Source organism: Notolepis coatsorum (assembly GCF_963971535.1).
Source record: "Notolepis coatsorum genome assembly, chromosome: 14".
NCBI classification, from domain to species: Eukaryota; Metazoa; Chordata; class Actinopteri; order Aulopiformes; family Paralepididae; genus Notolepis; species Notolepis coatsorum.
The window spans coordinates 946,419-964,177 of record NC_140178.1 but is presented as its reverse complement, the minus strand read 5'-3'; the positions used below and the strand labels follow the sequence as shown (position 1 = coordinate 964,177).

The following is a 17,759-nucleotide window of genomic DNA, read 5'->3' as shown; positions in this document are numbered from 1 at the left end:
TTTAGAACGATCCTAAACAACGATACACAACGTGAGCTCCGGGCACCGCTGGGGCGCCCGTCTCAGGTCGTCAGTCACGCGGACAAACACAACATCTGAGCAGCAGATTCAAATCGGAAAAACGCCAGACAAGAGGCAGATATAGTAGAGAAAAAAAAAAAGGAAAAAAAAAGAAGAAAACGATTGTGACTCGAGGGGAAGTGATCAAAGCGTAAGTATTTACACAGCAAAAAGAACACAGAAAAGGGGAACTGTAGGTGTAGCCCCGCCCACGCAGAGCAGAGGGGAGACGCTGGGAAGACTCAAGTGTAATTGCAGTTCCCATCCAAAGTCAGAGGTAATGGGTTTTCACAATCAATCTGTCAACCAGGGCTTTGTTCACGACTTCACGCACACAGACCGCCAACTCTCAAGGCACTGACAGACGGGGCAACCGTTTTAGGAAACCGTACCCCCTTACCCGAGGAATTACCCCCAAATTCCATTTTTCATTTGTGGCCCTTTCTCAAGACTATCCAAATAGAATTCTCCCATTCCATCTCTCACTTCTGGGAATGTTGCCCAAACCAACCCCCCCCCCCCCCCCCCCCCTCGTGCCTCAGCTGCTAGCTTCTCTAGGACGTCCTAAACAGACTCAACTGCCATCATCATGGTCACCAGAAAACTTTAAAAAAAACAGTGGGCTGGGAAAGCAAACTCCCCCCCGGAGGATGAACAGCTCCCCCTACTGGTAAGCAGAGGAGAGACACCCATGGAACTGGGAGACGAGGCACCTGCCTACAGTAGAGGTGGACCCTGGTGTCAGTTTCTGCAGATGGATCTAGAAAAGGCACACGATGCCACCCCCCCCCCCCCCAACACACGATGGCGTGTCACCGTTACACCCCCCCCCCCCCAACACACGCCAAGTGCAGATGCAAAAAAAAAAAAAAAAAAAGGTAACCCGATACCAAACTCATCGTTGGACAAAACATTCATGATTCAGGTGAGAACAGATTTGACAGGTGAGAACAGATGTGGGTAGATGGGACAGGTGAGAACAGATGTGGGTAGATGGGACAGGTGAGAACAGATGTGGGTAGATGGGACAGGTGAGAACAGATGTGGGTAGATGGGACAGGTGAGAACAGATGTGGGTAGATGGGACAGGTGAGAACAGATGTGGGTAGATGGGACAGGTGAGAACAGATGTGGGTAGATGGGACAGGTGAGAACAGATGTGGGTAGATGGGACAGGTGAGAACAGATGTGGGTAGATGGGACAGGTGAGAACAGATGTGGGTAGATGGGACAGGTGAGAACAGATGTGGGTAGATGGGACAGGTGAGAACAGATGTGGGTAGATGGGACAGGTGAGAACAGATGTGACAGGTGAGACCAAAACCCTCTGAGTGCAACACTCAACTCAAATAGCTGGTGCGAAGGGGGGTGGAGCTCTGGGGAAGAGGGGTGGAGCTCTGGGGAAGAGGGGTGGAGCTCTGAGGAGGGGTAGAGCTCTGGGGAAGAGGGGTGGAGCTCTGGGGAAGAGGGGTGGAGCTCTGAGGAGGAGGGGCTAAGAGTGGAGTGAAGGCTTGAGAATAATATTCGGTGTACATTTGGCCAAAGCTTCAGTTTGCGAAGGATAAAAAGAAACTAGGAGAAACAGACGGTTAATACTGAAGATCTACACAAGTCTGAATCCAAGACCCTGAAGAAGAGAAAACCTCTGAACAAACTACTCGATTTTATACAAATAGGGAGGCCATTAAAAAATCTGTTCCAAGCCCTTTATAGAAAAGAGTCGTCAGTGTATACCGTATCGTCACGGAGACGCCCAGCTGGTGGCAGAACGTTAAAGTGACTTGGAACGAGCCCTGGACCAGGAGCGTGTGGCTGACCGCTGAGGCCCGACTCGAGATATATATATATATATAAATACACGGCTCTGAACCGCTGACACACCACACTCAACAGGGAAAAAAAACCTGATTAAGAGCAAAAGACCTCGTGAGCTTATTCACAATTTCCTATGGTACAAGATACTCAAAAGTATTCAACAAGAATCTCATAAAAATGTTAAGAAAAAAGGTTAAAAACTTAATTTACTAACTCACTGAACTCATATATACAAAAGAAAGGAGGATAAAAACAACACATCAAAAACTCCCGTAGACGGCACACACGACTGTCTGGACAGCAACAGGCTGCGCTCCCCAGCGCCCTCCAGGGGTCGCAAGGAGCAGCACAGGAGAGGAATCACTGGACCGGAGGCTCTGGGGAGCCGTGGGGTCCTGGCTGTAGACGGCACCTGGCTCCGGGGCCGTCAGGGTCAGAAGATACGCTTACGCTTCAGGTAGGAGTCTGCGTAGTGGCCGCCGAGGCCCTGGGAGTGCTGGCCCACGTAGCCTCCCTCCGGGCTGGGCTCTGGGGAGGGGATGAGGCGGGAGAACAGCCTCTTGTGGCCCCCGATGGGCGTCTGTGGAGCGAGACGGTACAGTCAGTACAGGCGAGACGTAAACACCTTTAGTATTATGGGATAGCAAGGCAGGTGGACGTCAAGGGGGCTGAATTATATTAGCAAGGCTAGTGGACGTCAAGGGGCTGAATTATATTAGCAAGGCTAGTGGACGTCAAGGGGGCTGAATTATATTAGCAAGGCTAGTGGACGTCAAGGGGGCTGAATTATATTAGCAAGGCTAGTGGACGTCAAGGGGGCTGAATTATGTTAGCAAGGCTAGTGGACGTCAAGGGGGCTGAATTATATTAGCAAGGCTAGTGGACGTCAAGGGGGCTGAATTATATTAGCAAGGCTAGTGGACGTCAAGGGGGCTGAATTATATTAGCAAGGCTAGTGGACGTCAAGGGGGCTGAATTATATTAGCAAGGCTAGTGGACGTCAAGGGGGCTGAATTATATTAGCAAGGCTAGTGGACGTCAAGGGGGCTGAATTATATTAGCAAGGCTAGTGGACGTCAAGGGGGCTGAATTATATTAGCAAGGCTAGTGGACGTCAAGGGGGCTGAATTATATTAGCAAGGCTAGTGGACGTCATGGGGGCTGAATTATATTAGCAAGGCTAGTGGACGTCAAGGGGGCTGAATTATATTAGCAAGGCTAGTGGACGTCAATGGGGCTGAATTATATTAACGACAGGGGAGCAGAAAGAAGAATAATCACCTTCATCCCGTTCCCCAGCCCAGGCGGGTAGCTGAGGGTGTGGCTCACAGGAGGCATGCCTACAGCCTGTAGAGACAAGTGAGGATAATGTTAACCTCTTAACCTCTTCCCGTCGGTGGACCGCAAATGACATCTGGTCATAAATCAATCATTTCCAGACTATTCTATAAAAGTAGCGATTTTTATTTCAAACGTATTCAAGTATAAACATCCTAACCATGTCACAACAGCATTTAGAATGTATATTTTTATCATCAATACGTTAGTTTAGGAATAGGTTAAAGTATTATATAGATAGATTTTCCTCTTCGAAATGTCTATATTCCACGAGAGGCGACCATTTTGTAAAACCTTGAATCGCGGCCATTTTGCAGCCGACATTCAGAGGTCTGGATGAGTCTATTTTTTCCAACGGATTTCCAGTTCCGCGTTCGCGTTCTGCAATCTGATTGGCCACTGACGTTTCTGGTGCGATCTGATTGGCCACTGACGTTTCTGGTCATGCGACATGTGCTCCCAATTGCGTGACGCGCCCATTTCCGCCTCGACCAGCAGCAAACTACCTAACGCCTAGTTTATCACTGGTTAAGCTTAGGCGACTGTCGAAGTTGGTTAGGGTTAGAGTATGGAATCAGGGCTGGTGTTCTATCGCCCTGCTCTAAGACAAACTAACCTAACCAACTTCGAAAGAGTGCCTAAGCTTAACCGGTGAGAGAAACAGGCGTCACACGATTGGCGCGACCAGAAACGTCAGTGGCCAATCAGAGTGCAGAACGCGGAACTGGAAATCCGTTGGTAAAAGTATTCAGGCGGTCTGGATCTGCGTTGGAATTTTTTTAAACTACACTTCCTGTAAGATTCTATGGGGTTCAAGGTTCATAGTTCTGTATGAATTATTTCAATAACTCTTATTGGGGATAATTCTACCACAAAAGGTAACGTTTGACAAATATTGAAACTCCGTTTCTCTTCCCTATCGTTAGCATGCAGCAACAATTAGATCTGAAATTAGTTTCAAAACGGTTGCACTGTGGTGAAAATAAAAAAGTACAGTAGATTTCATTATCTGTTCTTATGCACGCCTGGTGATACTAAATCCAAATTGAACTCGGGCATTTGAAAGATAATATATATAAATGTGCGAATTGGCTATAATAAGGTAATTTATAAGCCTGCTATTCTATAATAATATTTCAAATTGCATTGGTCCGGATAGGAGAATTCAGTACTGTACACTCTACAGAACCTTCCGTTTAATCATCTTCCCTTTATTCATTTCCTTAGATTTTTTGTACACATGATCTCAAGAAGGTACTGAACGAGATCAGTTTTTAATGTTTGGTCATTTCTAGCATGATGTTATTCACCGTCAAAGAAATCATAATTCATATTCTCCTTTGTTTCATCACAATTTAAGCAAGCCTAGTAATAGACACAATATTTACACTGGGAATAAATACATTCACTGAGGTCCATAGATGTCCCTAGATACCAAGAATATGCAAATGGACCGTGTAGAAGTGGAGCAATATTCCATTTACTTGTGTATTTTAGGCAGATTTTCTGAAAACAGGCTCCGGGTGGAAGAGGGGTCGGGCATGCCGTAGAACAAAGTGTGAAAATCGCAGAGAGGATTCCTCAGAAATACCCAAAGTGTCACGCATTTCAGAAATCTGTTAAAATAGAGAAATGACATTTTTGAGTGCTTTGAACTGTTCTACATACGTTTCCTTATTTGCAAAACGTAATACGACTTGTAAATAGGTTTAATTCTTGCTAGATTGTATGGCTGTAATTATCCCGGTTCTCCAGAGAACTAGTCACTGCAGCTACGTCACACACACTCAGAGACAGAGTGGGTGTGTATATGATACGAATACGAAAGTGCTACGAATAGGGTTTAGACCCCCGCAGAGACTTGTCGGATTGTCGCTACCCCCTCCAGCTTGTAGCACTGGACAGATTCTAAACAACACACATTGGCTTTCATAATATGTATGAATTATCTCTCGCAATAATATTCACGGGCCATAAATCCATCAATACAGAACGTATTAATGTTGCGTTTCTTTTTCAAATGTAGACGAGTAAAGACCCTGTCAAAGCATATTGTTGGAGCCATTCTTATTGTGTTCTTAGTGTATCTATCATTTGTTTACATTTTGTTTCTGCCCCTCTGTAGTCATCTACCCCACCTAGTATCCAAAGGCCGGTAGTGCATGTTGAGAGTGAGGGGCGGGGACTCTTGGAATCTCAGGTGGCTTAATGAGCAGGAAGAGAAGGCCTAGGCATGGTAAAAATGTTTGGTGAAGGTGCCAGGTCATAAATTTTTCTTTAAACCACATCAGTGTTAGAATACTATCATTTTATGAGTATTGGAATCTCTCTTTTGGTGTTTTATTTAGATGCTTAAAAGAAATCTATAATTTAATTCATAATACCTTGGATCTCGTTTTGGATTTCTTTGGAATGTGCGTGTTAAAGACACTACCTGGTTGACCTACAAGAAGCCATTACATTAAAGTTTAAAGAAAAATTCTACCATGGATGGAATTCCACACAATGGAGTTGAACTTGGAACAATACAGACAACAATGAAAACAGTGAGTAAATCAAGGACAACAATGAAAACACTGAGTAAATCAAGTTAATGAAGAACCAAAGATGCTCATCTACTGTCTACCATTCATCTGTTGTTAACAGCAAGTGTTTTGAAGCTCAATGGAAATCATGATGTAATGAATTTACAAGTAAATCAAGTTAATGAAGAACCAAAGATGCTCATCAACTGTCTACAAGTAATCTGTTGTTGGAAGCAAATGTCACAAATGTCACAGAATCATGATGTCACAACTGTGAATGGATTTACAAGTAAAGCCTCACTGGAAATGCTGTATTGAATTGGATGTTTGGAACAAAGAGCTGCGACTGGAAATCAAAATGGCCGATGCTGCTAAATCCAGTCATGAGGAAATGTTATGGAAGTTGATTGGCACTCGGCGAAGTAGGCTGGGCATGTTGACAAAGAAAAAGAATGAAATCATCACACTCATGAAAAAAGACAAGAAAGATGATATGGACTATCATGTTTGCATGTTCAATGATCTGTTGTCAGCATTTATGGAGATGCAAGTGGCTGTGCAGCACATGTTGCCTGAAGAGGAAAAAGAGGCTGATCATGCCAGCTGGTTTGAACCAAAGCTCTTGGATTTCAAAGACTTTCTTAGTCAAGTTAACATGTGGGTGCATGGCGTGCTGGAGTTTGATGATAAGGATGCCGATAACCATGACTTGCCAAGTAATTTGGGCTTAAATGTTGATGTTGATGTTACATCAGAATGTGCTGTAAAGTTGAAAGAGGATTCAAACCTACAGGATATGATTCATCCCCATGACAGCATCTCTGCTGTTTCAAGCAGATCTAGCACAAAGTCACATGCATCCATAACATCAAAAGCATCATCTGCTAGACTAAGAGCAAAGGCTGAGCATGCTGCTTTGGAGGCTAAAGCTGCAATTTTGCAAAGGAAACGCATGCTTGATATGGAAGAATCCAGACTAAAATCACAAAGAGAAGCACTGGAAATTGAAGCTGAGCTGGCTGCTTCAATTGCAAAAATAAAGATTGTGGAACTGGAAGAGGGTGAAAAATCCTCTCTTGCTCAGGCAAGAATAAGAACATCACTGGATGGCAAAGCAAGTTGGAATGGAAGTGAGCAAAATAATTTTCATGAATACAAACCATCGTTAACACAAACATCCTCCAGCATTACAGGATGTATCCAATGCCACTGAATACATGATTCCAAAAGGGAGACCAAGTCTTTGCAAATCAAGGCCCCATTCTCCTGCTCTGCATACAAGCTTGAGACAAACACCATTGACCAATACAGGAGGTGCCAATGTATTTGACTCTCAAAGAGCAGGTTACAGACAGGATGATGTGAACAATAACCAGAATGCTCTTGCTAATGCTATCCAAAGACAAAATGACATCACTCAATTCCTGATAAAGCAACAGCAGAGCTCTCTACTGCCAACAAGAGACATACCAGTGTTTAGTGGTGACCCACTCATTATAGGTCATTCATTAAAGCCTTCCAACATGGGATTGAGAGTAAAACCGATAACATGCTTTGTTACCAAGACAGACTTTACTATTTGGAGCAGTACACAACAGGCCAACCGAGAGAACTCATTCACAGCTGTTTACACATGAATCCTACAAGAGGATACAACAAAGCAAGACAACAGCTTCAGTTAAACTTTGGCAATGAGATGAAAATAACAACTGCCTATATGGATAAAGCCCTGAGCTGGCCAGTCCTTAGAGCAGAAGATGGTAATGGTTTGCATTCCTATGCACTGTTTTTGAGAGGCTGTTGTAATACAATGCAGGATATGGAGCACATGATGGAGTTGGAAAATCCAACGCATCTCAGAACCATCGTCTCAAAGTTACCATTCAAGCTCCGTGATAAATGGAGATCAGCCGTGTGTGACTTTCAGGAAAGATACGAAAGAAGAGCCAGGTTTGGAGATCTAGTAAAGTTTGTGGAGAAGCAAGCCAGAATAGCATTGGACCCAGTCTTTGGGGACATTCAAGACTTTGCAACTCAAAAACCAGGTACAAAGCCTAAGTATACAGACTCAACGCAAAAAGCTAAACCGTCCAGCAGAGGGAGCAGTTTTGCAACAAAGATAACTGCTATACCAGAAAAAGTTGTAGAGTCAAGTCTGACTAGAAACAAAGAACAGGACAACATAGTGGATGCTTCTAAAAAAACGCTGCACTTTGTGATAATGGGCATGCATTGGAATTCTGTCAGAAGTTGAAACAGACCAAACGAGGAGAAAGTTGAGTTTCTCAGAAGCAAAGGACTGTTTTGGATGTCTCACAAGGGGACATATGAGCAAGAACTGTCAGAAGCGCATGACCCGTCAACAATGCCAGCGAAACCACCCCACTCTGTTGCACAGAGAAGTTGAAAATAAAGGAAGCATGCAAGCAGAGGTAAATGTTTCAAAAGAAGCTACTAAAGACAAAGCTCCAGTAACCAGTGCAATGGTCTCTCTAGATCTCAGCGGCTCTACTGGGGCCGGTAACAAAGAATGTGCGCTTGCCATTGTACCAGTTCAGGTAAAGCTCTCGAAAGGAAGCAAGATTGTGCACACATATGCCTTTCTGGACAATGGAAGCACCGGTACATTTTGTACTGAAAAGTTGATGACGACGCTAAATGCTACAGGAAAAAAGGTGGAGATAATTCCGACAACAATGGGCCAAGATACCAGGCAGTCGAGGCTTGTTCCCAGTTTTAAAGTTTCTGGACTAGAAGTGGCTGCTCTTGAGTGATTCTTTCCTGCAATTGCCAGACTGCTATACTCAACAAAGCATTCCTGTCACAAAGGACAACATTCCTACAGAAGACGATATCCGACAGTGGCCATATCTAATGGATGTTGAGTTAATGCAAATTGATGCCGATGTTGAGCTACTGATTGGTGTCAACACACCTAAGGCTTTGGAACCATGGAGAATCGTCAGCAGTGAAGGTAATGGGCCTTACGCTATAAAGACTCTCCTTGGATGGGTGGTCAATGGGCCACTCCATGATAACATCGGCCTGGATGTGAGATCCACAGCCTTGGTTGACGCGCGCATGCGCTTTTCCGTAAGAAAACAGATGAATTGTTTGGTTTATAGAAAAGAGTATTTATTGTCATTTACTTGAAGCTTTGTTTAGCGTGAATGGGTTCCTACCGGATGACGTGGAGGTGTGCTGGCTTATTCCCGTTGCATGGTGTCCTGTTTCCAATTTCTAAAGTTCCAAATCCATAGCGCTTGCGACGGTCAAAAACCGTCTGGGCTGCATGCCTTACATTCCAGTGTCATGTTTTTTACTAGCGCACCAGTCCATTGATAAAGTGAGTTCACACACTAAGGTGCTGTAATCACCGGTTCAAAATGGGCTGGACCAGACACGCCTCCATGTTGTTGAAGCAACACACATCCAAGTCATAACAAATAAAAGATGTTATCAATCAAGTTCATTTCAAATCGTTTTCCAAACAATATTGCTTCATATTTTTAACTAAATAAATATTAAGGACTGAATCTGGCTCCAACACTGGATGAATGTGGTCATCCTAGCATTAGTGTCAACCGTACATCCATTGAAAGAGTGGAGGAACTGCTAATCAAGCAGTATAATCAAGACTTTCTAGAGCAGCATGATACAGACAAAAGCGAGATGTCCATGGAAGACCAAGAGTTCATGCAGATTGTGTCCAGCTCTGCTATGCTAAAAGATGGGCACTATCATTTGAAACTACCCTTTCGGAAGAAGGATGTAAAGATGCCCAATAATCGCCCATTGGCGGAGCAGCGAGCACTGCACCTCTTGAAAAAGTTCAAAAAGAATAACACATTCTTTGAGGAGTACAAAGGCTTTCTTCAGGATGTTATCGACAAAGGATATGCTGAAATGGTTCCCCAAGAGCAAGTAAAACGTGACGGCGGGAAAGTGTGGTACATTCCACATTCATCCAAGAAAGAAAATAATTCGTGTTGTGTTTGATTGTGCCTCATCTTTCCGGGGTGCATCCCTGAATCAAGAACTTCTCCAAGGACCTGATTTAACAAACTCCCTCATCGGCGTGCTCCTCCGTTTTCGCCAGAGTCAAATTGCCCTCATGGCTGACGTGGAAGGAATGTTCCACCAGGTAAAGGTAGCAGATGAAGATGTTGACCTGCTGCGTTTCCTCTGGTGGCCTAATGGTGACATCAGCCAAGAGCTTGTCGAGTACAGAATGACTGTGCACCTGTTCGTTGCCGTATCATCTCCAAGCTGTGCCACCTTCGCACTGAGGAATACTGCGGATGACAATCAGGATGACTTTCCACAGGAGGTAATCAATAACATCAAAGAGAACTTTTATGTGGATGACTGTTTGAAGTCCGTCAAAACCGAAGGTCAGGCCTTGTCACTGTATCAAGGCCTCAAGGAGGTGTGTTCCAAGGGAGGATTCAAGCTGACCAAATGGATAAGCAATTGTCGCTCTGTACTCTCTCGGATTCCTGAAGAGGACAAGGCCAAAGAGGTAAAAAACCTTGACTTGGATAGGGAGAGTCTCCCTATGGAAAGAGCTCTAGGAGCCCAATGGAACATTGACCTTGACACGTTCAACTTCAACATGGCAGTAAAAGAACAGCCCACTACAAGACGAGGCATCCTCTCAGTTGTCAGCTCTGTGTACGATCCCCTGGGATTTCTGTCTCCAGTCATACTAACTGCCAAGATAATTCTACAGAATTTGTGTAGGATCGGATGTGGCTGGGATGCAGACGTTCCAGACACGATTGCTCAACAGTGGCACAGATGGCAAACCGAATTGCACCAGCTAGATGCATTCTATGTGGACAGATGTTTCCTACCAAGAGACTTTGAGATAAAGACAGCCCAGTTACATCATTTCTGTGATGCCAGTGAAGCAGGGTATGGGACAGTGACCTACCTACGCTTCACAAGTGACAAGGATGATATACATACTGCCTTCGTTATGGGGAAAGCTAGAGTGTCTCCATTAAAGCAGACTACCATTCCAAGACTTGAGCTTACAGCCGAATATATATATAAACTAGTTTTCATGGTAATTGCTGCTTATATTATATGGGCTCCATTTCTATTGATAATTGCCTTGCTTGGCAATTAGGGGCCGGTATGTTGGAGCCATTCTATTGTGTTCTTAGTGTATCTATCATTTGTTTACATTTTGTTTCTGCCCCTCTGTAGTCATCTACCCCACCTAGTATCCAAAGGCCGGTAGTGCATGTTGAGAGTGGGGGGCGGGGACTCTTGGAATCTCAGGTGGTTTAATGAGCAGGAAGAGAAGGCCTAGGCATGGTAAAAATGTTTGGTGAAGGTGCCAGGTCATACATTTTTCTTTAAACCACATCAGTGTTAGAATACTATTATTTATGAGTATTGGAATCTTTCTTTTGGTGTTTTATTTAGATGCTTAAAATAAATCTATAATTTAATTCATAATACCTTGGATCTCGTTTTGGATTTCTTTGGAATGTGCGTGTTAAAGACACTACCTGGTTGACCTACAAGAAGCCATTACACGTATATTTTCAGCACTACGTTTGTTTACCAATGATTTTAAGTGTTAGTGAAATATGAGTTTATAGAAATCTCAGTAGTCGGAAAAAGGCGTTTAGACGCGAGGACGACTAACTTGAGCGTAGTCTTTTGAGAGAAGAGACCCAGGGCTTTCAAATAAAATAAAACTACACTTCCCAGGTGGCTGCAGCTCACTGACCTTGTTGAGGTGTGTGGCGGGCTGGCTGCCGGGCCCCGCGGGACCAGAGCTGAAGTAGGAGGCCAGGGGGGGGCTGGGAGGGTAGCCGTAGTGGGAGGAGCGGTCGCTGTAGTCCGGCTGCCGAGATAACTGGAGATACATGAGAGAAGATGTTCCTTTACTTACCGAGCCCCTCGGGGGGGGGGGGGGGGTACAGGTATGGGCAGGGTCATTGCAGAAAGACATGAATATAGGCAACAATAGTATCAGGTCCGAATATAAAACTAGAGGATAAACGGTGTAAACGAGTTACCTGCTGACCGAACCCTGCCAAGGCCCCGGTGTCCAGGTTCTCCTGCTGCTCGTACAGGTGGGCCAGGGGGTCCTACAGGGCACAAACACCAGCTGGGCATCAGAGCAACACGCAGCCAGGGAACTGGACCTTTAATACAGGTTCAGACCTGCTGCCAACCAGGAGGGTAAAGGCTTAGAGTACATCTGGTCAGGTTGGTTATAACCATGGGTTCTGATCCGAGGCAGCACCAGGGGTGTGTAGGTTCTGATCTGAGGGAGCACCAGGGGGGTGTAGGTTCTGATCTGAGGGAGCATCAGGGTGTAGGTTCTGATCTGAGGGAGCACCAGGGTGTGTAGGTTCTGATCTGAGGGAGCACCAGGGGTGTGTAGGTTCTGATCTGAGGGAGCACCTGGGGTGTGTAGGTTCTTATCTGAGGGAGCACCAGGGGGGTGTAGGTTCTGATCTGAGGGAGCACCAGGGGTGTGTTGGTTCTGATCTGAGGGAGCACCTGGGGTGTAGGACTCCTGGTAGTGGAGGCTCCCTACCTGGTGGAGAGACAGGTAGTCTGGGGTGTAGGACTCCTGGTAGTGGAGGCTACCTACCTGGTGGAGAGACAGGTAGTCGGGGGTGTAGGACTCCTGGTAGCGCAGGTTGTAGCTGGCGCTCTGACTGATGCGCTGGTTGGACAGGTTGCAGAGAGTGGGCCTCTTCCTGTAGGGGTGGGGTCTACAGTTCGCCCCTGCTGGTGGGAAGCAGACAAGACATCCATCTCAATATACCTCCTTCTATACATGCGCATATAACTACCGTAGTAGGGCTGACCTTCGATTTTTATTTTTTGGAATTCTAAGCTTCGGGGCCGAGATTTGATTTTAATTCTAAGTTACGGGAAACAAATTATAAATCATTTTTTTTATGTTGTGGGACTTGTACAGCACTTTGTTCAACTTTGTCAGTGCTGTAAAGTTTAAACCTTTTTAAATCGACAAACTAAACACTTTGCTTTCATGAAATATTGTAAGCCGTCATTTGAGGCTTTATAAAAGCAGCACAATGAACACAAATCTGTGAGTGCCGAGTCCGACCTCATCTTAAATAACAAACAGCATTGCTTGTTGTAGTTAACAAGGAGAGGCAGAGTTGATTTTGCAAAAAAACAAAAAAATAAATAAACATTCAAATCCCATGCCCATCGAGCGAAGCTTCGAAGTATTTAAGACGGCCCTAATAACTTGGGATGTTCGATATTGGCTTTTTGCACTCAGTTGGATGCCAAACTTTTCGTTGTACTGTAATTGTGCCGTATGATGACAATACATTTGAATCTAATCTTTATACCTGTATCACTGTACATATTAATACTACAACCCTGTCCATACATCCGATTAGCACCATTAAAGTAGTACTCATTTATATATTTTATAACCAGTTTAATCACCTTTACATTGTATATTGCACTTTACAGTTACATTTGCACTCTGGTTGGATGCCAAACTTATTTTTGTTGTACTGTATGACGACGATACATTTTAATTAGGGCTGGGACTTTATCGCATTCATTTCTATTAATCAACTACAGAAAAAATGTAACGTTAAAAGTACGCATTTTATCGCACAACGCTGCACTTTGATCTCGTCCGTCGGCGCCGGGCTGCGTTTTATAATGCAATGTATAGCATGAGCTTATATCCCATCATCACCAAACCCAGTAGAGTAACATCCCACTCAGCAACAATTAGATTATTAAAAAACTATATCAGTGACCACCTGCCGGTGTTTGTAATATATGATGTAATTAGTCGGAGGAGAGTAAGAAGAACTAACGAAAACATTAATGCTTTTAAAAGTAAACCGTCGTCTCAAGATTGGAGAAATGTGTATGAAGCAGCGGATGCTGATGTGTTGCTGTATGAAAGAAACGGTCCAGCGCAACAAAGCAGGAAGAAACAGATCGCTCGGTTAGACCCTGGTTCACAAGCAGTTTGTTAAATAAACCGATGGCTCGTTTAGGCCCTGGGTCACAAGCAGTTTGTTAAATAAACCGATGGCTCGGTTAGGCCCTGGGTCACAAGCAGTTTGTTAAACAAACAGATGGCTCGGTTAGGCCCTGGGTCACAAGCAGTTTGTTAAATAAACAGATCGCTCGGTTAGGCCCTGGGTCACAAGCAGTTTGTTAAACAAACAGATGGCTCGGTTAGACCCTGGTTCACAAGCAGTTTGTTAAATAAACTGATCGCTGGGTTAGGCCCTGGTTCACAAGGAGTTTGTTAAACAAACAGATCGGTTAGGCCCTGGTTCACAAGCAGTTTGTTAAACAAACTGATCGCTGGGTTAGGCCCTGGTTCACAAGCAGTTTGTTAAATAAACCGATCGCTCGGTTAGGCCCTGGTTCACAAGCAGTTTGTTAAACAAACAGATCGCTCGGTTAGGCCCTGGTTCACAAGCAGTTTGTTAAACAAACAGATCGCTGGGTTAGGCCCTGGTTCACAAGCAGTTTGTTAAATAAACAGATCGCTCGGTTAGGCCCTGGTTCACAAGCAGTTTGTTAAATAAACAGATCGCTCGGTTAGGCCCTGGTTCACAAGGAGTTTGTTAAATAAACAGATCGCTCGGTTAGGCCCTGGTTCACAAGGAGTTTGTTAAATAAACAGATCGCTCGGTTAGGCCCTGGTTCACAAGGAGTTTGTTAAATAAACAGATCGCTCGGTTAGGCCCTGGTTCACAAGGAGTTTGTTAAATAAACAGATTGCTCGGTTAGGCCCTGGTTCACAAGCAGTTTGTTAAATAAACAGATCGCTCGGTTAGGCCCTGGGTCACAAGCAGTTTGTTAAATAAACAGATCGCTCGGTTAGGCCCTGGTTCACAAGCAGTTTGTTAAACAAACAGATCGCTCGGTTAGGCCCTGGTTCACAAGCAGTTTGTTAAACAAACAGATCGCTCGGTTAGGCCCTGGTTCACAAGCAGTTTGTTAAATAAACAGATCACTCGGTTAGACCCTGGTTCACAAGCAGTTTGTTAAATGCCTGTAAGAAACAGAACACGAAGTAAAGACAAAGAAACAAATTTTCCATTAGGAAATGTAAGAAAGACTAATAAAAAGAAAGACAATTTATTACCAGACAACATCCAAAAGATTCATAGATAGAAGGGGGATATAACTTAAAACAGCAGACTGTACACAACATATTGAAGAGCATGTGCATATCTGTCTGTGGGCGAAGTTGTGGAATAGTCTACCAGAGGAGTTAAAAGAAAGTAAAAATACTGCTCATTTCAAAAAGTTAAAACAACTTATTCTTGAGAAGTATGCCGTGGATGGTTAACCATGTGTTTCGAAAAACAAAATGTATTAGATCAATTGTTTAAATGTCTGATTGTCGTCAATTATATTTTTTTGTTGATAACGAAGATCAACAATACATTTAAGATGATGCACTGGGTTAGGGCATTTACAAGCTTGTAGCTTCAGCCCTAACCTTTTCAGGGCAAACTTGTAATTTGATTTGTGGGTTGTTTTTTTGTATATGCTAAATGGCTAGAAATAAACTTCATTCAATGTATATTCATTGATTCACTCATACCAAAATCCATTTGAATTGAACATACCGTATTACAAATATTGATATGCATTTAAAATTTGATTAATCAACTATAAAGTATCAAATTAATTGGATTAACCGAAGCGATCAGCAGCGTCTCACCTGAGGGGAACAGGTTGTGGACATTCATGAAGCTCTGGGGGAGGTGGCCTTCTTTGGGAGGATCTCCCAGGATGGACACCTGATTTGGGAGGAAAGGCCATCGTTGAGGTTTCTTGTTTTGGATAAAAGAGAGTGATGATCTGGCAGACGGTGAAGTATTGCAAGTATATCTCACCCCTGGTGGAGTGAGGCCCTCTGGCCCCATCAGCCCACTCAGGAGAGGCAGGGACAGGCACTGCAGAGTGGGGGAGGGGGTCTGGGAGAACCGGCACCCTGCTGTGGGGGACTCCAGAGCTCTGCCCAGAGACCCAGGGGCTTTAATGGGGCCCAGGGGGTCCGTCTGCAGGCCGAGGCCCGGGACCACAGCGCCTACGGGCAGAAGACCACCGCTTTACAGAGAGAACGCACCAAGGCACAACACTAAAGGCACATTCCAACTAGGGCTGCACGATTCATAGACTTATGCAATCTCATTTCTAAATTATGACGATATATATATAAAACTTTTTACTTAACTTTTAGATGACGATTCTGACTAGAGTTATTCTGTAATTTTTTTAAATCTCTTTTATGTTTTTGGTAATGTTTCGATTTTTTTTTTTTTAACTGTATCTCACGTGAATCGATACTCTGTAGTAGCGACGTATTTCGGTAAGTACCTTTAAAAGTACAGAATTCAGTACCCATCCCTAGTTATGTTAAAGTTTTAAGTCAAGCACTTTCATATTATGTTGTCTGTTTAAGAAAAGAGTGCAATAAACGATTATATTGAAAAAATAAGAATCGTGTGAGAGAATAGTGATCTCAATTCTTAGAGAAAAATCATGATTCAAATATTTTTTTTATCATCATCTTTTCCTCCTTTTCCTCCCCTCCCAATGTTAGTCGTTATGCCAATTCCCACTCCCCTTCCTGGTCGTTGCTCACTCTACCCCCTACCGTGGGTCTGGGAGGGCGGAGACTATCACATGCTTCCTCCGACACATGTGTAGCCAGCCCACCGCTTCTTTTCACCTGGCAGCGCGGACTCTCACTGGGAGAGTGTAACGTGTGGAAGGTCACACTACCTCTCCTAGAGATCCTTCCCTCGCTGTGCAGGCGCCCCGACCGAACTGTAGGAGTCGCTGTTTACAACGACCAGAATACCACCCATCGACTTCCCTCCCGCTGACTGTGCCAATCGAGCCAGTATGAAGGCCGTCCAAGCCGGAGGCAACGCCGACAGCCGGATTCGATACCAGTGTCTCTCGCGTTGGTGACGAGCGCTTAGTCCACTGCGCCACCCACATGATTCACATCACCAAAGGAGGAGCGCATGCAGTACTTTGCGTGAAACTTGTGGCTGCAGAGTGCAGACATTCTTCTACATGGGAAATGTATTGAACCATAACTTACATAAGGCCTAAACCTACTGCATGATGAACATAACACCACTCACAATGCACAGAGACTAAATTAACGTGATTGACGGACAAAGATGATCACAGATGTTACGTAGCAAAGCAATTGATCAATCGCAAACACTGCCCTCTTGTATCAGAGAGAGTTGTGATTGGAGGATCAATACAAGAGGCTGTAGAGACGAAGAGGCCAAACCTGGAGGCAGGTCCCCGAGGATGTGGCCTCCGTGCTGGAGAGGCAGAGCAGCCAGAGGGTTCAGGTCCCCGAGGAGGCCCGCCTGAGGAGAGGAGAGGAGTGAGTTAGTATCACACAGACACACACAGAGCAGGGACGCACCCTAACCCAGGGACACACCCTAACCCAGGGACGCACCCTAACCAGGCTTTCCAGGCAGATGCCAACATCAGTCCATATGGGCAGATACTGAACTGGCACAGATCGTGGGAAAGCCTTTTGGTACAAATGTAGCCACAGAGCAAGTAAATATTTTCTGACCGATCTTCAGAAAAACAAGAGGCATCGTTAAAAAGGGATAGTTGTAAGGCTGTCTCCCCGAAGCCTGTTTTTGGGATTCGAACTTCGTCAGGGTTTTTCTAACGGACATTTGAACCTTCGTTTATAAAAAAAATTATATATAGATATTTTTAAATATCCTCAAACTAAATCCGCAATTTGAATAGTGATTCAATACGTTTTTTTTTTTTTTTTTTTTTTTTAATCAACTTTCCAGACCCAGCCCAGGGAGAAGCCCAAGCCCAACTAAATCAACTTTGATGATCACCTTCTTTGCAGGGCTATAACTTTTTAAATTATATTGCTAAATTGACATTACTATGGCCCATTCAACATCGATTATCCATCGTTCAGGATGTAGGAACGTTATACTTTTTCATTCATAC

General features: G+C 44.3%; 1 protein-coding gene across 1 annotated transcript in view; it reads right to left on the bottom strand.

Moving 5' to 3' along the window:
- Nucleotides 1-928: 928 nt before the first annotated feature.
- The window catches only part of raver1 (ribonucleoprotein, PTB-binding 1), a gene marked incomplete at its 5' end in the record, with an annotated part of 42,829 nt that continues 25,998 nt past the window's right edge, over nt 929-17,759 (bottom strand). Inside the window, 8 exons of the mRNA XM_084328300.1 lie at nt 929-2,455; nt 3,157-3,222; nt 11,485-11,613; nt 11,777-11,848; nt 12,361-12,500; nt 15,460-15,538; nt 15,635-15,828; nt 17,056-17,137. Coding sequence (XP_084184426.1) covers nt 2,309-2,455; nt 3,157-3,222; nt 11,485-11,613; nt 11,777-11,848; nt 12,361-12,500; nt 15,460-15,538; nt 15,635-15,828; nt 17,056-17,137 — 909 coding nt within the window. The 3' untranslated portion in view covers nt 929-2,308. The remainder of the gene's footprint in view (nt 2,456-3,156; nt 3,223-11,484; nt 11,614-11,776; nt 11,849-12,360; nt 12,501-15,459; nt 15,539-15,634; nt 15,829-17,055; nt 17,138-17,759) is intronic.